The 22,956-nt window shown below is 37.9% G+C and overlaps 1 protein-coding gene across 1 annotated transcript; it reads right to left on the bottom strand.

Moving 5' to 3' along the window:
* Window positions 1-17,861: 17,861 nt before the first annotated feature.
* On the bottom strand, window positions 17,862-18,521 carry LOC147486670 (uncharacterized). Its single transcript, XM_086573811.1, has one exon. The coding sequence runs from the start codon at window positions 18,519-18,521 to the stop codon at window positions 17,862-17,864; it is 660 nt and encodes a 219-aa protein (XP_086429937.1).
* Window positions 18,522-22,956: the final 4,435 nt, after the last annotated feature.

Raw genomic sequence — 22,956 nt, forward strand, 5'->3', positions numbered from 1 at the left:
GTGAGCATTTTGGAGACACACTTATAGAGAACATTGCAGCAAGTTATCGGTCGGAACTCTTCCACCCTCGATGGTGTTGCACATTTCGGGATGAGACACAAGTGAGTTGAGTTCACTCCTCTATGCACAGACTGAAGAGAGAAAATAGAAAGAATAGCTTGAACAAACTCATCTTTCACCCATTGCCAGTTCTTCTTAAAGAAAAAGGCATTGAACCCATCAGTCCTCGGGGCCTTATTATCCTCCATCTCAAACGAGCTTGTTGAATCTCGGCCTCTGTAAAAATCACAGATCATAGTCTCGCCTTCATCCGGGGGGACGAGAACCCTAGAAAAGTGCAGCCTCTCAAGGTAATCGGGATCACATCTAGGCCGGGGGCGGTTGTCCCAATAAGGTCTTATAGTAGTCAACAAAGGCTCGCGGAGAGACTTCTTCATGCCCTTCCCTTCTAGTACCCGATATCATCATTAAGAGCCCGGATCAAATTCGACCTTTTCTCTCTTTAATCATCTTATGGAAAAACTCATTACATTTATCTCCATATTTCATCCAAATCACATCGAGTGCGGTGCACGAGATCCTCACCTTCCATGATGATAAGTCGGCGGAGGGTTGAATGTGCTTCTTTTTCCCTAGTGCATAGTAGAGCATCCATTGGATTACTTTGTTTGTTTCTTTAGATATACTTGAGTTCCTTCCTAGCAGCCTCGATCACGCTTAGTTAAGTCCGGCGAGAAGAATTTTGCCCGACTTTTCAACTTGCTTTTCAACAGTTTGAGCTTTTGCGTCAGAATGAAGAGAGGGCTGCCATTCACTTGCACCCTCCAACATTGCAAAAAGGCGCCCAAGAACTCTGGATGAAGGATCACTACCAAAAAAACGACTTTACCCGACAGACTTCAGAAAGATTACCCGACGGTTTATAACCATAGGAAGTGTCCAACGCCTTTTATCCGTCGGGTATTAGTTGGCCATCCGTCCCGGAGGAATTACAATTGTTTTGTTCTGTCCGACAGTTGCCCGACAGTTTTTAGCTCTCGGCTAGTTCGACTGCCTTTAACCATTGTTTGTTTCCAACGACACCAAAATATGGCGTGCACTTCTTAACCGCCGTCGGCATATCTATTCAAAAGGCGGCAAAGATTTCACTTCTCACGCTCTAAAATTTCATGAAAAATTAAACCCCCTAAAATTAAAATAATAAAACCGACTCTAACAACGCCGAAGTTTTCAATTTTCCTTCCTTTCGCAATAGTTGCACGCGGACTATTACCTCTTGAATTTCATTGCACCACCGGCCCTTGAATTTCATTTGCACCCACCGACGCGCCTTGAATTCTATTACCTCTTGAATTTCATTGCACCCACCGCCCCCTTGAATTTCATTGCACCCGGCCCACCGGATTTCATTGCACCGCCGACGCCCTGAATCTCATTGCACCGACGCCGCTTCTCAACTGAGCGGGGTAATTTCAATGTTTGAATATTTAGTTGATTTGTTTGTATCTCAGCCTCATTCTCACTTAATTTTCTAGTTTTTGCATGTTTAATCCTTAAAAAATATTCACTTTCCTTCACTACAAAGCCACCACCTCATCTCTCTGCCACCACGCATCTCCTCCTCCACTGCCACTACTACTCGTTTGAACACCGGCTTTTAAAAGATGAAAACTTTAGTTATTTATTTAAAACTTGTGTTCAATAAGTGAAACATGATTTCTTTTCTAGCTGTTTTATTAAAACTTGTGTTTGATTAATTTCAACTCAGAATATTGTCGTCTGTCAGCGTAAATTTCGGTAAGTTTGTCCAATTTGATTTGTGTTTTTAAAACAAAGGGCTTTTTACATAATGTCGATCTTCTTGTTTAAATTGCTTTGGATGACAAAATGGGTTCCTTGGCTGTTTTTCTTTGCTTTCTCGTAAGTGTGTATTATATATTTTAGTGTCGGTAAAAGTTTAGTATTCTATAGATATGCACTGGCTATCTTTTTTTCAGTTCTATTCTATTTTTCAGTTCCCCATATTCCACATTTTTATACGACATTGTTTGATGAAACACGACAGTTAAGCGGGCTTTATACTAGTGGTAATGCATTTTGTGGAATTAGAAATGTTGTGTTTATATAGCTTTATAATTGTAGTAGACTTGTATTATATACCTTCAATGCCGAAAAAATATTCGAACAAAAGAGGTGTATAGAGACTAGTATCATATGTAGCATACTAGTATCATACCTTCAAATCAAAGGCTACTGACTTTGATTTGGTTTAAAGCAACTCATTTTATTATTATTTGAGTAATGCTTTAATCAAATGTGTTAGTCAAATGAGGATAATGTATCAAAATAAAATTGCCACATTGTGTTTGGTTCTGTAAAAAAAATTCTAAGGTAGTTTGAGAGCAATCTAGTTAACTAAGTTCAACTATTATACCTTTTTTACTCTTTGAAAAACGAACTGATTTTTCAAATAGAAATGTCTTGCTAGCATTGTAGGATTGATGTCTTTTTTATTACAACACCAATATGTTTGTGTATGTATTGCTGATTATATAAAATGCATGAATATATGTGTTCGACTCTAGTTTCATCTAACTTTGGTAATGAATATTAAGTTAGTGTATGCGTAGAGTTAGCTTGAAGTTAGTGTATGCTTAGAGTTAGCATTGTAACTCCTTGGCTTAGTTAGTGTATGCCTCTACATAACTATTTAGCTATTTTTCTAGTTCTGAGTTTCATTTATTCTTTCTTATCTCTTAGAAGTACATCATGGAGTCAACGTGCTTGATAGATAAGAGTTGGATTGATCTAGACGATTTTCGGCATCCCCGTTTTATAAGAGGTGTTACAGAGTTTGTAACCTTTGCCTTGGAACACCACGTTAACAAGAATGTCATACCATGTTCTTGTCGAAAGTGTCGAAAACCAAACCGTAAAGCAATGAGTCCGCGATAATGTTGCCCTACACTGTTTTAGCTATGGGTTTGACAAGACATATAAAATGTGGTTCTTGCACGGTGAGAAAGAAGTGGAAGAACAACACAATGAAAGAGGGCCGGGATTTCAAGAGAACGTGCATGTGGTTGACATGAATGCTGCTTTCCACACCATTGCTCAAGAGTTTAGTCTTGACAACTTGGACACTTTTCTTGGAGATGATCCAGGAGGTTGTACAGAGGGGAGAGAAGTCGTAGACGGTGTTGCTTTTAACGCTAACTTGCGTGAAGCAATGACTGCATTATATCCTGGATGTGACTTCAGTGTTCTTAGATTTGTCGTGAAACTCCTTAACCTGAAGTACACAAATGGGTGGAGTGATAAGAGTTTTACCGTATTGCTTCAACTACTCCGCATGGTGTTACTGGCGGTAACAAGATACCAGAGAATAACTACAGGGCAGATAAGATGATTAAAGACTTGAAACTGAAATGCAAGAAGATCGATGCATGTAGAAATGACTGCATCTTGTATTGGGAAAAGAATGAATTTAAGGTTACCTGTCCTACTTGTGGAGTTTCTAGATACAAAACTCCAACCATTGAAGATTTGAGGAAGCGAACTAGGGTGCCTGCTAAGGTCTTGCGATACTTTCCACTTACGGAAAGATTGAAGCGATTGTATAGTGTGCCTTGGGTGGCAAAGGAGATGCGGTGGCATTCTCTTTGGAGAATCAAAGCCCGCACGATGAGGCATCCCGTTGACTTCGGCGGTGTGGAAGCAAGTCAATTTAAAATATCCGGACTTCTCTGTAGAGCCACGGAATGTTAAGCTTGGGACTAGCCACCGATGGTTTTACTCCTTATGGCAACTTTGGAGCTAAATACGCTAAACCTGAGTTCATGGCCTGTTATGCTTGTGAACTATAACCTCCCTTGGCTATGCATGAAGTCTCAATTCACTATGCTTTCAACTCTTATTGAGGGTCCAAAGCAACCCGAGGTAATGATATTGACGTTTATTTGCAGGCCGTTGGTTAAAGAACTCCAAGAATTGTGGCGTGATGGGGTGATGGTTAAAGATGCATTTAAAGGTGAAGAGTTCCATATCGTGCCATTTTATTGTGGACAATCCATAATTTTCCAAAAAACATGGGAATATCTCCGGCTGTAGAACTAAGGGAAAATTTGCTTGCCCTCCTTGTGGTCCTAAAATCTGCTTCTATAAGACTTCACCATGGAAGTAAGCATGTGTATATGAGAAGTAGGCGGTGGCTTCCATTGAGATCCGAGGCTAGAAATGATACAAGAGAAAGCACCTATGATAAGACAAAGGAAGAAGGTGAGCAACCAATAAGGTTGACCGGAGTTGAAGTTAAGAGAATGACTAAGAGTTTGAAAAATCATCAATTTGGGAAGCTTCGGCAAGAATAAGGAAGGGAATAAAGGAAATTTGTGGTTTTCAAAGCGATCTATCTTCTTTAAGCTCAAGTATTGGAAACACATTCTCGTCCCTCATCATAACCTTGATGTCATGCATATTGAAAAAATGTATGTGAAATTCTTCTTGCTTTGATGTTGAATCTGAAAGGAAAACTAAAGATGATGTCAATGCACGCAAAAGATTTAAAGCATGAAGAGAAAGAAGAAATATTGGGTGACTAAGCTTGGCGGGGAAACAGGTTATGCCTCAAGGTATCTTTTGGCTTCGAAAAGAGGAGAAGAAGTTGTTCATCCAAACCTTGCATAATCTTAGTGTACTGTTGGGTTTTAGTGGTAACTGGTCTAATATTGTCAAAGGAGATTCAATGGATTTGAGACAAATGAAGTCACATGACTATCATATTCTAAATGCAACATTTGTTGCCGGTATTAATATCTGACATGCTTATAGAGATGGCAACAGAAAAGAAGCTCGAACAATTATTACTACCATTTGTACTTTCTTTAGTGCTTTGTGTTCAAGAAAGTAGAGATTGAAACACTTGATGTAATTGGAAAGGGGTATGGTCAAGGCATTGTCTTGTATTTGGAGATCTCTGCCCACCATCATTGTTTGTTACTATGATGCATCTTCCTATTCACTTAGCTCATGAGGCTCGCCTTTGTGGGCCTGTTTTCTTTAGGTGGATGTATTGTTTTGAAGGTAATTAGCCTGATTTTTGTTACTTATTTTATTTATTTATTTTCTCATTTTCTCATTTTTAAGATTCTATTGCTTCTAAAATACTTTTTTAAGGTACATGAAATATTTCAAGGATTATGTTACCAACAAAGCGCGCCCGGAAGGGTGTATTGCAGAGCGTTACTTGAAGGAGGAGACACTAATGTATTGTGCTGGATATAAAGGAGGAGGTGGTCTTTTAGATAAACTTGATAGGATGGCTGAAAATGAACCTGATGTTTTACCAGATTTTTTGGATAGTGTAGACGACAACCACACTGCCAATGAGGGTGGGCCACTTGGCCCAAGTGCAAAGTATTTATTGGAAGGTGTGGAGTATGAACAAGCACGCCAATGGGTACTAAGAAGTCATCCTAGTTATGACAGATGGCACACGTAAGTATATCACGTCGTATTAAAGTTGTTAGAAACTTAACACAATCTAAATTATATACATAATCCTAACTGACTTTATTACTTCAAAAATCATTTAGGAAGTACACTAGCTTCATTGAGGACAATAGAACAAGTGCAAGGAGGAGGACTGGGCACACTAGGGTTGCATTGTGTTCTGATGATTTCATCACATGGTTGACAAAACAGCAGGAGTTCCTCGAATCCACTGATGATCACTTCAAGGATTTAGTTAGGGGACCTACACGCTTTGCTACAAAGTACCATAAGTATTGTGTTAATGGGTTTCTCTTCATCACCAAAGACTATCAGAAAAATAAAAGGAACCAAAACAATGGTGTTACCACCACAAGTTGCCCTACAACTTTCCGTTCTAGTTCTAAGGATAAAAATCCAATTGATGAAGATGCAGATTACTATGGCGTTCTAACAAATATTGTTCAACTAAATTATCGTTGAAGACTACAAGACTGTTTTGTTCAAGTGTGATTGGGCTAAGTGCACACAACTTGGTGTGAAAGTGGATGAGGAAGCAAAGTTGAGGTTGGTCAACTTATCCAATCAACTCGATTCGGACCATATATGTGATGAACCATTTATTCTTGCAGAAGGCTAATCGGGTTTTCTATTCCCAAGATCCCAAGAATCTTGAATGGCATGTAGTCTTGGAGGTTCCAAGAAAAGTGTATTTTGATGAAGGTGGACCGTGTCTCTCGAGGAAAAGAGTGGTGAATGATTCAGATATAGGGCCTAACAACCCTCGACATTTCTATGGTGGATGAACCTGATATTCAACGACCCGGGCGACATGTTTGAAGTTGTTGAGAGTAGCAGAAAAAGAAAGAGATCTAGAACATAGTCCATTTATATTTTGTGTTGACTTAGTGGTGTGAGTTTTGTGGTATTAAAATTTTGGTAGTTCTTTGATTAAGTGCAACTTTTTGTTTGAACAGGGTATGCCTGTACTTGAATCTTTTTATTTTCCGGCTGTATTTTTCATGTGTGCATAATAGGCCTTTTATGGAATGCTTTATCTTGCTAGTTAAATAGAAATTTAAATAAAAAATTAACTGATCTTGATCTCTGCACCATGGACATGCATACTTGTTGTATTGTATTACAGCTCTTTGCACATGGACGAGAGACAAACACATAGCAGCTCACATTTACTAAGTGACAGCCTTGGTGATGACTTAGGTAATGGAGATGACTTTTAGTTTTAAGTTTAATTTCCATACCATTGTTTTGATCTTACTAACAAATTTGGTTGATATATGCAGGTGAGACACACATTTATGGTGCATCAACTTCCTCTTCTAAGGAAACAAGAGGTCCTTCGATAGGTGTTTCGGAGGAGCTGCCCGAAGGCTATGAGAAGGTAATCATTAAGCTTAATGAGTGGGGTCAACCAGATGAGCCCAAAGAAGAGGTTGACCATTTCATCACCAAGCTTGGTCACATTGCTTTCGCCGTGACATCCCAATTAAACTATGATAGCTGGAAACCGGTTCGTTCAGCATGAGAGCATCATACCCAAAGCAATTAAAACTTTAGGAAGAATGTATGTGTTTGAAAACATCGATACTATTGACACGGATTGGACAATAAGCAAATTCGAAAGCGTGGAAGGAGTACAAGCATGAGTTGTTCAAAAATACGTCAAAGATCAACCTCCTTCCTTTGTGAGGGAACATCCCAAACAAAGGAATTCCTCTCCGCAAGATTGGCGACAATTTGTGGATAATTGCAATTCGAAATTCAAGGTTAATGGGTTTTCTGTTTTTATTTCATGGTGATTAAGTATATGTGTTTTGATATAAATTAAAGTGCACTATTACTAACTTTAACATGTGCAGGCTTCTAGTTTGAGGAACCACGAAAAAATCGTAAACAACAAAAAACTCTTAAGTGTCTTGGGAGGAAATCTGCGGTTTAGCTAGAGTTGAAATGGCAAAGGAGAAAGGGGTCCTGTGTCATCTATCACTAGATTGGACCAATATATGCACAATCATAAAAGAAAGAATGGGGAACACCAAAACCCGGAGCTAGTTGTTAGTGTACTGATTTAATAAGAATTGAGATACTAAATTATTTTTAAGATAGTAATTTGGGATATTTTTGTTTATCCGATTTACTAGGAAAAGCTTAATGACTACACTGCTTTGCACCCGGAGTCACGAGAGACGTCGGTGAATGATGCCCTCACAAAGGTCTCATATTGAATCATAGTTATTGTAATTAATTGTTGTTTGACATGATTTTAAAGGTATTAAATCGATTGTCTATTAAGTCTGTGTTCTTGGGCGGATAGTAGGGGTGTTTTTTGAGGCTTGGGTGAAGGGTCTGCAAAACATCGGTGAAAGAAGATGAAAGTTGTGGCACAACAGAATTTAGCTTTGAAAGAGATGAACACGGACCTTGTGAAGAGGGTAGATGTGCTTGAGAATCTGATGTTGGAGAATTCAGCTTTGTTGAGAGAATTTATGAGCCAAGGAAGAATGCCTATGGCGGCAGATGTTGAATCACCACGTTCTAGTCACGCTTCCCGGTAATTATTCGAAAGTTATTTTTGAAAAATATCTCTTATAAGGAAAAGACCCGATAACACAATTTAAATTTGTAGGTTGTCAATGAATATATTGGTAAAGAATGTGATCTGCGTGGTGGTTGGCCACTTAGAGTCGTGGCGAGAGGTATCGTGCAAGATATTGATCCTAATACCGAGTTTGGTAACAGGAGATTGGAAGAGGGAAACTTCAAAGTTCATGTGAACGTGGTTTATGACGGAGGTGCTGTACTACCATTGCCTCATGATGATTGGAGATCAAAGCTTGGCGAGGTCGCTCAAGGGAGTGTTATCTGGCCCAAAGAACTGCTAATGTTGTAATCATTAGGTCACCTTCTTGAAACACTGCTCATTTACTTAAATGTTTTTATTGGCTTTTACCAGTGCCAAGTACTAAGTAAACTACTAGCTTTTTGTTATTTCCTTTTGGGTTTTAAATGGTTTGTGATGTATATTTTTATCACTATTTAATATGGTTCTTAGGAAAGCAATAATTGAGTTGTGTTCTACCAACCCCCTTGGTAACTCCGCCTGTGCAAACTTATGATAAGTTTGCATTGCTGGTCCCAAGCCCAGATAAAGGAGGAGAGAGAAAGGATGGCAGATGTTTTGTTTTCTTTGGATTCACCTACGCTAACCCAAGGCTGCTGGTGCTATTATAGATGTAAGTAATTCTTTTTTCTTTCTTCTCTGATTTCTACTTGTTTCTATTCATGGCGAAAACTCATATTTTACTCCATCCCGTTTCTTAGGGCAATATGGAGCTTTTATATGTTTTGCATGGACAAGAAGGTGGAGTTACACATGTAAGTGAATACTATCATCCTTTCCCTCTGATATTCATCATATATGTGTTGCCTATGTTTTTCTCTCTTCTGGTGGATGCATATTGGAAAGAAATGAATGCAAAGTCTTTGAAACATAATGGGAATACTATTCTTTGATTTGATATCTTAGAGTACATCTTTGTAAAGATTGTTTTGTAAAGCATGCTTTGGAGAAGGGATCGAGATTGTGGCAATTGGCTAGTAATTTACTAATTTAGTGGTATAAGGACTATTCAACTTTTCAGTGGTTCAACTTAGTGTTGTTTTCCTTTAGCTTCTCCCTGATTAGAGGTATTTAGTTTCTTAGCATTGAATAAATTCTTATCCGATTTTCACTTGGGAACAAAAAAGGCAGATTAACAAAACAACATTAATAATGATAACAAACGTTTCCGATGGTTCGATTGCAAATTGTTAGTTTCTTTTTTATTAATTTGTATAGACTCATTCATCGGAATTATTCTTTTTGTAGGAAAATAAACTTGATACTGATGATTACCTTTAGTTTAGGTAACACTTTCTATCGTTTTTAAAAACAATTATGAGAGGGAAATTTCTATATTTGAAGAAAATATAAGAGGGCTTAAAACGGGGATCTCGATTATTACAGTTATTTTTGCTTGTTTAGTATGCAAAGTTATGGAACCGATAAAGTTGGGTGGCTCTTTGCTCCAATCGCATTCCTTTGGTTTCTTATGATGGGAGGTGTCGGTGCATTCAACATTTGGAAACATGGTCATAGTTTAAGGCTTTCTCTCCTGTTTATGTATATCGGTTTCTTAAAAGGGAGGTTGGAGCTGCCTTGGAGGAATAATGCTTTCGATATCACAGTCAACTTCTTATTTTGTTATTTAAGCGATCTCATCTCCAATTCATTTGCATTTCTTGAGAAGGACTAGCGGTCTCTTGGGTTACTAATGTGCACATCATTACTGCAGGGACGTAGCGCTTTTGCTGATTTAGACCATTTTCCCTGTGGTGGTCCGATCTTGGTTTGCTTTAATATAACCGATATTTAGTTGTTCCTTAGTGCTCCTCGTGTTTTTTCATGTTCATAACTAATATTTCTTTTGTCCGGTGAATTTGTTCATTCCTGCATTTCTATAGAAAAGGATTTATGGGCTCTTTGGAAGTGTGAACGAGGAGTACCTCAAAGCTCTTAATTCACTATTTAGCAATTTCCCACGTCGAGGGCCACCGAGCTGCGACTTTCGGCATCCCCACTTGGTCACATCACTCAAGACGGTTCGAGGCAACTCAAGAAGCTTTTTGGATCACTTTTCCATCTCGGGCAAGCTTGGTCACTTGCCTGCCGAAGTCTCTAAAACTTCGGTCGATGGGCTGCGCAGAGGCAATTCCTTTGCTCGCAAAGATTGATTCGATCCGGTCCACCCCGATTCCGGAAAAGGCGAAACTTCTTCTACAGTGTTTACAGGGACGTTAGTGGTCACCATTAAAGCGTGGAAACAATTTGAAGCAATCATTTGGCAATGCTAGTGTCGATTGCAAAATCACACTTGGAAATACTCACCGCCGACCGGGCGCAGTAAGAAAAAGTGCCAAGTCAATCAATTATTTTCTGTTGACATAAGCTTCTTTACAAACTTGCCTTTTTAATATAGAAGGCCCTAGGACCATGCTTCCATGGTTTTGATTCTGTTTCAAACTGAACTGTTGCTTAACAAGTCAAACCCTAAGGCTAAGGTACTAGATTGAACAGATTTTGCTTATCTGGGTTTTCTGTTTGCATTTAGTTGTTTTCTTCATGACCGTTTTTTATTTTTAAGCTGCATCGATAATTATAGCTGTTGTTTAGAATCTATTTTAAAGAAGTTATGAACACCATTGGTTTTAAATCGGGTTTACCAGTTGATGTAACCATGTCCCTCATTTATTCTTTAACTTTTATCATTATATTTTTGCTTTCTTCCCATTATTCTACCGTGCTTTTAATCAAACATGGTTTTAACCGGCGGGTGCATTTGTGGGAGTAAATATTGGCACCGGCGTCCACCAACTTACCATCACCCAAAGGAGGTTGTAGCAATCCGAAAGCTAATCGGATCGATCATGTCGCCTCTTTGATGCGGATCGTGGTATGCTTAATGCTCTTTAGCGAACACTAGTATTGAGGTTATGGTGGGTGTCACTAATGAATAAGTGTTAGAGATTGGACAATCCCCGCAAAAGCAAAGAAAGATGGGTCACAAAAATGTTGTTTGCTTATGTTTAGTGGACCAATATAACGCCATTCTTTGTTGGCGGTGAAGTATTGACTACAATTCCAAATGCAGCTCGGTTACGGTTCCCGCTATAAACTACATACATCGAGCTCTTGTAGCTTCCAACCTCAATTTCAGGTGAAAGTTTCTAGTCCTCGGTCCATGGATGTGATTCCTAAATCTTTCCCTCCTTCCACCGCCTCCTTCAATTCGAGATGGAAAGTGGAACGAAGAAGATCAGCAGTTCTTGTTCCCGAGATGTCATCGATTATAAAACTTGGAGACATAGTACCAGCCGATGCTCGTCTCCTCGAGGGAGACCTGTTAAAAATTGACCAGGTGACTCTACTATCTAATGATCGTCCCTTTTTAAAACTCATTATGCAATCGAGAATACCCCTCCACCCTCTTAAAATTCTGATCTGTTCTCCTTTTGTCACAAGAATAAGTTCCAAAATTTCGTTATTTATTAGGTATGCCAATCTGCGAAATCTTGTTCCTGAATAGATCGTTGGTTCAACGGCCATGCAGCCACTTCTTGACACCCCAAAGGGTACCTTGTTATCGCCTTTTGTATTACTCGACAGGGGATTTCCTCATTCCATTATTGTTCCCTCTTGTCTTATCGTCTTGCTGTTGTAATTTTCAATGGAAATCAGGACCAAATTTTGTCAATAAGGGTTTGAAAAGGATTTGGGGAGTATTTTTTTTGATGATATTAGAAACATAAAAAAGAGAAAAGTAGAATATCCTGTATCAAGCCACAAATTGAGATTCTTGATGCCTTCCTGTAAAAACAAAGTATATACCTTGGGAGACACTCGGAGAAGGGTCTTGCAATATAAAAGCCTTATATGCTACATTGTTTTATTCTCCCCCTAAGTCCATTTTTTTCACTGTGAAATTACTTGTTGGAATTTCTTTTCGAAATTTTGACATGCTTGGAGGTCAGTTAAATAAGACTTGTACTAATGGAAATTTAACTTGCAATGTTTCAGTAATTTGCACCAAGTCATATGATAATTCTTTTGCCGCAGGAATGCATGCATGGTTTGCTGCTTTTGTGGATACTTGGTATGCAGTGGTTGTCCCAATAATTGGTGTTCAGGTGCCACAAGTGATAGTTTTGACGTCTCATGTGAATAGGAAATGATTGCTAAAAATCGCACTATGTATCAGAAGAAGCTAACGGATATGTCAAATGATTGTAGGGATTTAGATGGGCCATAGATAATGACAGACAGGGTTCATTTTCTATCAAGGAATTTGATGAGCAGTGTTTAAAGCTTAGAGTTGCTTGTGGAAACCAATGGCATTATTCTCTCTCAAGAAGAGACTTGCCTGACATTCTTCTCTCTGCTGCTCGCTCTCTCTTCGAACAAGTAAGTTTTAATTGTAAGTATAAAATACCTCTTTTAGTTTTTGGGGACTCATAATAATTTATAACTTCTGATTTTGATTTACTCTAGATCATATATGCTCACAAGAAATCTTTTGGGGAAGAAAAGTATGCAGAAATACGGGCTACTTTTGATTGTATTCATGGTCATAAAAATAAGGTATTCCTATTTCCTCAAATAAATTCTCCTTGAGGGATGTTTTTGTTCTCTTTTACATTTGCACCATCTTTTGAGCAAGATGTCACCTCCTGATATTAGTCACGACTCAGTAATTCCTGTCATCACTATCTCTGCTGTCCTTGCTTTGTAGTCTTAATTTCTAACTTCGGATTCTCTTGTTTTCCTTGGTGCTTTGCTAAGGAAGCAAAAGGTTGGGAGGATCTCCCTCTTTTGTCTTTTGGATATTGATATAACTCACCTTTTCATCGCTGAACCCATTTTAGCTATTAGAAAAGAGGAGAAAATTATCTTTAATATGCAAATATAATTTTTCGGGTAGAAAACAGTGATTTATGGGAATTAATTTTTTTCCAATGTAGGATATTGACTGCATGCCTTTGAATCCTCTTGATTATATGCCCCAGCGCTTAGAAGACAGAGTTTGGCTAGTGACAAGTTGCACGAGCACAAACCTAATGGTCGCTCTAACAATTGGAAAAGTGGAGGACACGTGAAACTTCCACCAAGTGAGAATCGGGAAAATGCAGATGGAACATCCCACATTTCTCCACCAGCTTATCCCATGAACACTTTGTTAAAGCATGCAAAGGTTGGTGCTTCCCATTGTTTTGAATCCACCTTTGCTCTTTCTATTAAAATGTAATATGAAGAATCTTGAAAAGTTGGGAGTTAGCGTCGATCCACCTCGGAGTTAACGAGATATTGTTGTCAACACCGCGTGAATATCTTTTGTTTTTCTGGTTTACTTCCTTGAAGAAGCATCAGAATGGAGGATCTGAAGGAAGGAGCAGGGCGGAGGTTTATCGAGTTCCCATCGTGATGATACTTCTGAAAAGGGACTGGTTTCACCGACTTAGTTCCTTTATGTATAGTTAGTTGTACAAAAAAGATTAATTGCAAGTTATGTATCATATTCTTTGTGGCCCTCTGGTGGTAAATGGGTAAGCTTGTAGCATGTTGACCTACAATTTTGAAAAGATGTGATGAGACATGTGTTCCTTCGTATAGGTGAGGTTATCTTGCTACACGTTTGAAGGTCATACATAAAATGAAGATCCATAGCTTCATTGCATTGAAAAGCCGGATGAAAGATGAAAATAGAAATGCGGTGAGAAAATCATTTTTCTCGAGGTTTGAACCGGGTTTAGTTCTCGCATTTTAATGGACTTCAATTTTGTTATCAGTTTTGTTTTTTCCGGAAATTAGTAAATTGAGAAAGTGGTGGAGGGGTTTGTGTAAAATTCGATAATCACGCCTCGCTAAGCTTAATACTTGGTGCCTCCAGTTGGAACTTTTATCTTGTACAAATGCTTCGATCCGAAGGTAGCGGTGATTGGCAGCCCTAGGTATGCGGGTTTAGTTTAAGCGCCTATCTTTCGGTTGTTTTCCGTCCTCTATTCAATGATTCAAGTTCTTTATCTTTTCTTCTTCTTCCCATATAGGTTATATTATACAGCTTCATGAAAATATGAAATAGAGGATTGCAGATACTAGTCCTTTGTTGTGTGATAAATGAGACAAAGTAGAAGAAGATAGAGAAATACGTGATGAATTTAGTTGGACTTTTTGTACAACACTTACCCCTGCCAGACTGAGCTCTCCCTTAAAAAAGGTTTGCTAAGCTCTTCAAAAAATGCGCATTGTTGCCTTTCTTTTTAGCAATTATTCCTTTTCTGACTTTTATTCTCTTTCTTATGGTGACGGGGATGTCCGCACAAGTCATATATATCAATAAAGTTAAACCTAAACCGAAACCGAATGTGAGAACTTGTTTTTGGGGCTAATGCCGATGGTAATACAAAGAGGTAAAGCTCTATTGATCGATTTCTTATTATAGCTTCAGTAGTTGTAAGTTGTAACATGGTAAAGGTCTGCTACTAGATTTTGGTATATCGGACACACACAGTTGGTTAGTGGATTCATCGCATACAACAAGATCAAACCATGGTTTTACGTGGCAATATCCATAGCTATCTTGTCAAATAATTTGGTGTATCTTAGAAGGTAGAGGTGTAAGATATGTTATACAAATCTTGAATTGTGAGATTGATATAAATTTATATATTTTGTGATTGGTATATACATCTCTAGTATATATATTCTGTAACGGTATGTGAAAATCAAAGAAACCCGACATGCATCTTGAACACAAAGTCGAATTGCGAAACGTAACCTGTTAGATCAGGTTCAAGTATGTGAGATCTTTAAAGTCGGGCGAATGTCCTCCGGAGATGATGAATATTGTAATTAGGGTGACTTCGACCACGCTTTTAAATCACTCAACTTACTTGTCATGCGACATATGGGTGTATCCCAAGGATTCCGACCGTAGAATGAGATGAACAAATTGTGAAGCTAATTATCTAATTGAGTTCAAGGTTTTGTAATGACAAGCTAATTGAGTTGAATGATTCTCCTTGCAGGCAATCTTAGGAGTGGGAACAAAGCTACAAGCTATTATAACACACATGGCTCTTCAAAATCCAAGATAGGCATGCAGTTGTTCAAGGACCTTGAGAGGGCTTAAATAGAACTTAAGGCTTTTGATTCTGTTTTGGTTAGTGTACAAACTTCAAACATTCTTCCAAAGACGTGTTTTTATTCTGTTTTGATTAGCAAGTTTCTTACATTCTGTTTTGATTAGCAAGATATTTGGGTATTTTTTAGGTACTTATAGCTAGAATAGAACAGACTAGAATTATTTCTAGTTCCTAAGAGAGTACTTCATGATCTTCTTCGCTTCTTTTTTTTGGTCGAAAACTCACTTCAAGATCTTGGCAAATGGATTACCAACTTGGTGAGACGCTTTGGACCTTAGTGATTTTGTTGAAGGGTTGAATCAAGGTTGCGATGAGTAATCTATTGTGTGGGATATGCAAACTTCATCTATTTTGGTTTTTGAGTATGTTTGTTGTAAGTAATGGTACTAGAGATTACTAGGACCGGTTGTTAGACGATGGTGTAATGCGTGGTGCTGATTTTTGGTTTCTAAAGGAAGTAATATGTATACTTAGTGAACAACATGTCTTATTCTTGTTTTTTTTGAACACATTGTTTCTTTATGAATACATTGGCGTTTGTAGCATTTGAGTGGGAACTTGCAAGAATGTAATGTTGGGATACAAAACAATTATTATAAAAATATTTTTTAAAATAAAGAACTAATACCCGACGGATGAAAACCGCTCTAGTAGGAAACTACCCGACGGCTAGCAGTGGCATATATCCGACGGTGATGATGATGGTCTAACCGACGGTTCATAACAATAGAACTATCCAACGGTTTTTAACAATGGGAATATCCGGCGGTTTTAGCGGCCAGGAATATCCGGCGGTTTTGACAAAGCAGGAACTATCCGACGGTTTTGATACCGGCATATCCGACGGTTATTAACAGCCGGAATGTCCGGTCGGCAAAGATCTTCAACCCCGACGGCTGTTTTGACCAATAAAACCGTCGGGAAGGCTATGCCGACCGAGCATTTTCCGGCGGTCTTTGCGGCGGTTTTGGTGCGTCGGGTAATACCTTTCACGACAGCCATAGTCAGTCGGGTAAAGTCGTTCTTTTGGTAGTGGATCCAAAAGTTACTAAACCTGAAAGGAGGACTAGCAGCAACTCTGTTGATGATAGCGATAACTATTGGAGAGTGATCTGAAGTACCCGAGGGCAGGTATTCTGCATAAGAGTAGGAGAATGTAGTACTCCAGGCACTATTCACCAAGCATCGATCAATTTTAGACCACTTCCTATCAAAATTGGTCCATGTATAGAATGCCCCAATAGCTTTGAGATCATACAGCTCAGATGTGACAAGACAATCCCTGAAAGGGGTGGTTTCCCTAGGGTGCACCGCTTCTCCACCAATCCGTTCAAACGAATAAAGAACATTTTTAAAGTCTCCTGCAACGCACCACTCTCCTTGTGTGCCATTGTGAATATTGCAAATTTCAGCCCATAGCCTCGTTCTATCTGCACTATTGTTACTTGCATATATCACAGTAAAAAAGAAAGATTTCAAAGAAGGGAGCAGATCAATCTTACAGTGTATAAGTTGCTCAGTCTCCTTTATTTTCGATAGTGCTATAACCCCCGGATCCCACGATATCCAGATTCTGCCACTGTCATTGCTACTGTAGTTGTTTACAAAAGGCCACGAAGGACAACAGAGACTACTGATAAGCTGAAACTTCTCTATTCTGACTTTCGTCTCCACCATAGCAAAAAGACATAAATTATTCACCCTTCTAAATTTATTCAGGTAACTAGCTTTATTGAGGTCATTAAGGCCTCGTACATTCCATACAGCAAGCTTCGACATGACTACCGTTTATGTTTCCCCTTCCTCCCAGAACCCTTGTTCTTACCCTTCCCTTTGTTGTTGGAATTTTGTGGATTTTGTTGCTGCTTAGACTGAGCCCTTGTTATCACTTGCAAAGGAAGTAGGGCTAGGTCTTGTGGACTATGCTCATCATCAAAGAATTCTTTTTCAGTTTCGGAGAGGTCATCGTTAATGGTTTCTTCCTCCAGGGTAGCTGCTTCATATAGAGCATGTTCTCCTTGGAATTGTGCTTCCCCGGCATCTGTTGATTCATCATAAACCACTATCTCATTGTTGTTCCCAGGAGACTCTTCATCCTCTTGTAATAAGAGAAACCTATTACCATACCCAGCTTGGTTCTCTTGTACTATAGCTACACCCCCCACTGAGTACCCTGGTTCTAGTATTGACTCCTCCTCCACATTGACTGCTACTGGAGAAGTAATACCCATCTCCCCTGTTATTGGACTAGTACCAAGGGCATTTTCATTATACAGACCGATTGATCGAACTGGTCCTTGCGCTGGAGCATCCCCACAAACTCCTCCTTCCTGTCGAGTATAAGGACCTACTGTATTATTTTGATCCTCCTGTAGGGCTGGTCCTATTATCCCAGTCTGATTGTTAGCCCCCAAGTTGGTGCTATTCTGCTGGTTTTCAATCCCTTCAACATTAGTTTCTAAACTAGTAGTGCCACTAGTTTCACCCCTCACCATATTTCGAGCATTCCATCTCCTCACAATTCTAGCCCCACATCTGCTTGTGGAATGACCAAACTTGTTACACTTCTCACATGACAATGGTTTCCATGTATATTCAACTCCCACCGCTACTTATCGTCCTTTCACCTTAAGCCGAACAGTAGGTTCATATTTATGGTTTACAGGGACCTCTACACATACCCTTGCAAACGACAGTCTCTTTCTTTTTGCCGTTGCGTCATCCATGAACATTGGCCCTGCTATCAAACTGGCAGTATAGGATAAACCATCCAAAGTCCACATTTCTTTAGGAAGGTCATGCAGTTTCACCCAAACTGGAACTGTGGTGAGAACACTCCGCTGGCAGTCAATCTCAACACTCCACGGCTTAAGAACAAAGATCCTATCTGCAATAAACACCGGCCCCGATTCTAGAACCATCTTCCGATCTTCATTACTGGTAAAGCTCAAATAAAAAAGCTCCTTATCAGTTGTAATTTCAAAGCTTGCTTTAAGCTTCCAAGTCTTAGTGAGAAAATCCCTGACAAATGGGAAAGACAACCGCTTATCTAAGAAATACCCAACTAAATAGTCATCCCATTGCTGGATACCTTGGTCGACCAGTTCGTCAGGAACCATGGCAACCCCATCATTGAGGATTGGAGAGAAGCTCCTCAAAGGAGTGAGAGACGATACCACCCCTGAACCATGGAACAGAGCACTCCACGAAGATGGAACAGCATCTCTTACAGGAACAGCATTACTAGCTTGATTGTTAAGACCGCTAACCATAATTACAGGAAAAGGACGATACAAAGCCAAGAGTTTGAAAAGGAAGGAACAAAACCGGAAATTGCTTAAACTGGAAAGAAATGGAGGGAAGAAAGAGATAAGAATCTATTACCAACCAAAAATTACCATTCTAAGTAATAATTGGTGCATCTGATCAGGAAGTAGGATATCCTTAAGTTACTCCTGGTCTCCCTTTGAGTGACTCCATTAACCAACAGGATATCTTATTTACCTTATAGCTTACGTCTCAATCAGGTAATCTTTTCTCTCCTCTTAAATTGCATATTGACAAACTCTTATCTCTTAGTTTATACAAATTGAAAGATTGAATACATGAAATTTTAATATGAAGGTGATGATATCAATCTTGTTGAAAGTGTTGATTGGGTAGAAATTTCCAGCACACAATTGGAGGATTTTCCACTAAATTAATTACTTGGTAAGAGTTGTCTTCACCTAGTTTTTCCTTATTCATGTAGAGAAGTACCCAAAATACACTTGATTAGATACATTGTTTTCACCCAATTTTGATTATCAGTTGAACATTTGAAGTTTCTTTTGGAATTTTTCTAACGTCTTGGATTGGGTTAAGGAATTAAACCCAATCTCTCGACTAATTTTTTGCCCAAATTATTAAGGGAACATTATACCGCTTGTATTTTTTCTGGATGAGTATTTCCTACATGATATAAGACTATAGGCCAAGATTTTGGCTGTCCAAATACTCTCCTTACGGCCTAACTGATTTGAATATCATTTGTATTGCTTAATGAATTGATGTGAGTACAGTTCTTTTTCTCAGTTAATGTAGATTGAATTAAACTTGGCATTTGATTTCATTGGATTAGGACATATTCCCATGAACTGAATTTAGGGTGTTATGATGTTCCAATAAGTTTAGAGAGGGGAGAATATTTGCGGACACATTAGAATATATAAGGAGGAGATACTTGATGATCATTTGGTAAGCTCATAAATCTTCCTTTGGTCTTGAAAAACTTGTACTGATTTTTTTAGTGCTCTAATTCACTTTGGGGAGTCTGACATAGATGTTTTACTACTTAAAAATAAATATTCTATAGTGGAATGAAACAAGCATTTGATCCTTTGATAGATGTTATAATAAGCTATATGGTGATTATATATTCACGTTTGGGAACAAGTTATCCTTTGTACTCCATCTAACATTTCTTAGAGATAATATGTAAATAGAACATGGTGCATTATGTTGAATTGAAGTGTGTTCCATGATTTGGGCAAGCAGGCCTATGGCAGCCCCCTGCTGCTTGGCCTGGATAATGGCCTGCATCAGTCTAGAGTGGCATGTAGTGTGTAGCCTTTAGAAAAATACACCCAAAGCCATACCTTGTAAACTAGTTACATGTGTCTTAGTGATCAAACACAAATTTACAAGGAGAAGCCCATTCTATTATGTTGCCTCAGTTCTTGTTTTGTTCCTTACAGTCGTAATACACAATGGTATGGTTGGTAAGAAATGGTCATTGAGTTGGTAAGAATTTGATGATTGAAAACTTTTAGCTCTTTCAATGGTGGGCTAATCAATAAATCTTTAATGGTTGAGCTGGTAAGAAATTGATGATTGAAAACTCCTTGATATTCAATTTTGTAAAATGCATTGCTTAAAGCTTGGAATTCTTCCACTGCAAATGCGACTCAAATAATATGTTTGCAAATTGATATGTTTTGATTTGGAAGTCATTAGATTGAATGTTGGTAGTATTAGATGCATGCTTGCGAAGTTTAGTTAGTCTATTGGGCTAATAAATTAGACCTTTTCTTTTAGTACCATGCTTTATAATTGAAGATGATGTACAGGTAGAACTTGTTTAAGTTTAAAAGGATTATTAGTTGTATGCCTCTTTCTTCTTGTTATTCAAATAGTTGCAAGCTTATACTCAATTTTTGGTTGTTGAAATTGGAAGTGGTACGTAGCTGGTTGTAGGAGTTCTTGTCGAGGTTGATTCGACATTTCTATTAATGATTTGGTCCTTGGTGCTGAATTATGATAGTACTAGTGTAACTAAGATTTTCGTTAAATTCCTTTGAGCCCCCCCTTTTTGCTAATACATGTGTGGTGTTAAACCGTTAGTTCTTCAATTTCTTACTCGCAAGTCCAATCGATCTAGACGTTTTTTCTGTTCATAAGCCCGCTTATATAGATTTTGAAGATACACGAACCCTTTTATGAAATATATATAGAATTTTGTTCATGAACAAGTATATATAGAATTTTGTTCATGAACAAGGAGAAGTTTTGAATAACAAATCTGCCACTCAAGTATTCATCATGAATGGACTCTGTGTATTCATAAGTCAACACTTCCATTTGACCACCTTTATGAGGGGTATTTATTTCAGCATGGGCATGTTGCCTAGTCATAGGTCAGTCATGGCTTTGCTTGTTACCTATGTGTACTTGGTGAACTTTGTTTCCAAAATCAGGTCCCACTTATAGCCATAAGATCGAACTTGATACTTATTAGTTTACTTTTTTTTGGGAATATAGAATGTCCTTGTCTCATGACCAGTAGGTTTGTACCCTTGTTTGGAATGATTTTTTTTTCTAGCTTTCCATGACATTAAAGTATTTCATTTGGATTTGATTTGCTTTGTTATAGTTGAACTTTTTGATAATTGTATGCACTTGTACGAGGAGCTTGGATGATCTGGCATTAGTCGAGACATTCAAGTACTTTGGCATACTAAGTCCCAAATGTTGAAGTGATCTCATTTTTGTAAGCCAGTTACTTAACTGCTTTGGCATTGGTCGAGACGGTTAAGTAGTTGGGTTAAACCAATATGAAATATATTACTGTGGTTTTCAGGTTATGACAAGTTATTATATTTATGAAATGGTGAAAATATAGAGGAGACTGCCGAAATTTTTACCATAAAAGTCATGTATCTTAGTTATGAAATTGTTTGAGATTTGGAGCGTCACATATATGAAATTGTCTATGCAGAAAATAATGGGTAGTAGACGTAAAATATCTATGTAATTCTTTCTTGTAAACTTAGATCATACTAAATTCTTTGTTGACTTGACGTACTCATGTAGCTAATGGAGCTGGCCAACATACACTATCACCTATACCACCGCTAAGCTTATTGAAATCCGTATGAAGTTTATTGACTTCATCGAACGATATATCTCGGCAAGCCAAAGGTATGTGTATGTGTTGCGAAAATAGTATTTTGTTTTTCTTTTGTTTGCTTTGAGGTATGAGATGGCTTTAGTAAAGATTCGTGCTATGACCCTTGCATTTGTGGGTTTTTTTTGTTTTCAGCTCTCCCTATATATAAATGTAGTAGTGTATATCTTGAACCACAGTCCATATTGTATTGTAGGTATTTTCATTTATTTTTCCTTCCGTTGTGAGAACTAGGTCCCATCGCATTGTTCCTCTCATGCCATATATAAAATAGCTTGTTTTTGGTCAGTGGCTTGAGCTTTTGGTAGCAAATATACTACTAATGTTTCTTTACTTTGTTTCTTAGGTTTGACAACGTTCGATCGATCGATGAATAATACTTAATTTGTTGATGATGGAGTTGATTAGAATGATTTTTAGTTTGGTTGAATGTGCTATCAAATAAATGTATCTTGCATTTTTCAATGATGTTGGATAAAGGATAATAACTTACTATTTTTTCTTGTTGAATAAATTGATGTAAGGAATAAGTATTTTCCGAATGGATTGAAAATCTATGGGATTGAAGTTACTCTAGATGTTCTAATTTTATTTTTGAGAATTTTATAGTTGTTTTATTGGTGAAATAAGTTTACAGGTTAGGAATTGAATTACAGGTTATTATGTAGTACTTTTGGCAGAAAAAAATATAATAATAATATATATTTTTAAAAAAAATAAAAATAAATTAGATGACGGTTTTAGAAGAACTGTCATAGTGTAAACTATTTGTTTGCGTACTTTGTTCAATAAAATGACGGTTCAACAGTAATCAATGGGCATTTCTTGACGGTTCTAACTATAATTTATGACGATTACATATGAGGTGTCATAATCAAATTTACCTACTATGACGTTTTAAAGGATAATGTATGTCATAATGGGAGGAACTTTTAAGACGCATTTCTATGAACCGTCATAAATTTAATGACGGTTTTGGTTGACTTTTTATGACACCCTCAATAATGTCGGCTGATTTTTCAATTAGAAAGTGTCATGATATGTATTTCATGACAGTTAAAAGTTGTCATAAAAAGCCTTTTTTTAGTAGTGCTTGTCTAGTGAGAAAGGACCGATATTTGTATAGGATTGATCTATTTGTTATGGATAACGTTGTTTCCGTATTGTCCTATTCACAACAACTGATATCAGAGCAAGATATACGACTTAGGATTTTGAGTTTTGGTAAAGAACTATAGTGCTCGAAATTTGTGTAGACAAGG

This window comes from Coptis chinensis, chromosome 7 (assembly GCF_015680905.1).
Source record: "Coptis chinensis isolate HL-2020 chromosome 7, ASM1568090v1, whole genome shotgun sequence".
Classification (NCBI taxonomy): Eukaryota; Viridiplantae; Streptophyta; class Magnoliopsida; order Ranunculales; family Ranunculaceae; genus Coptis; species Coptis chinensis.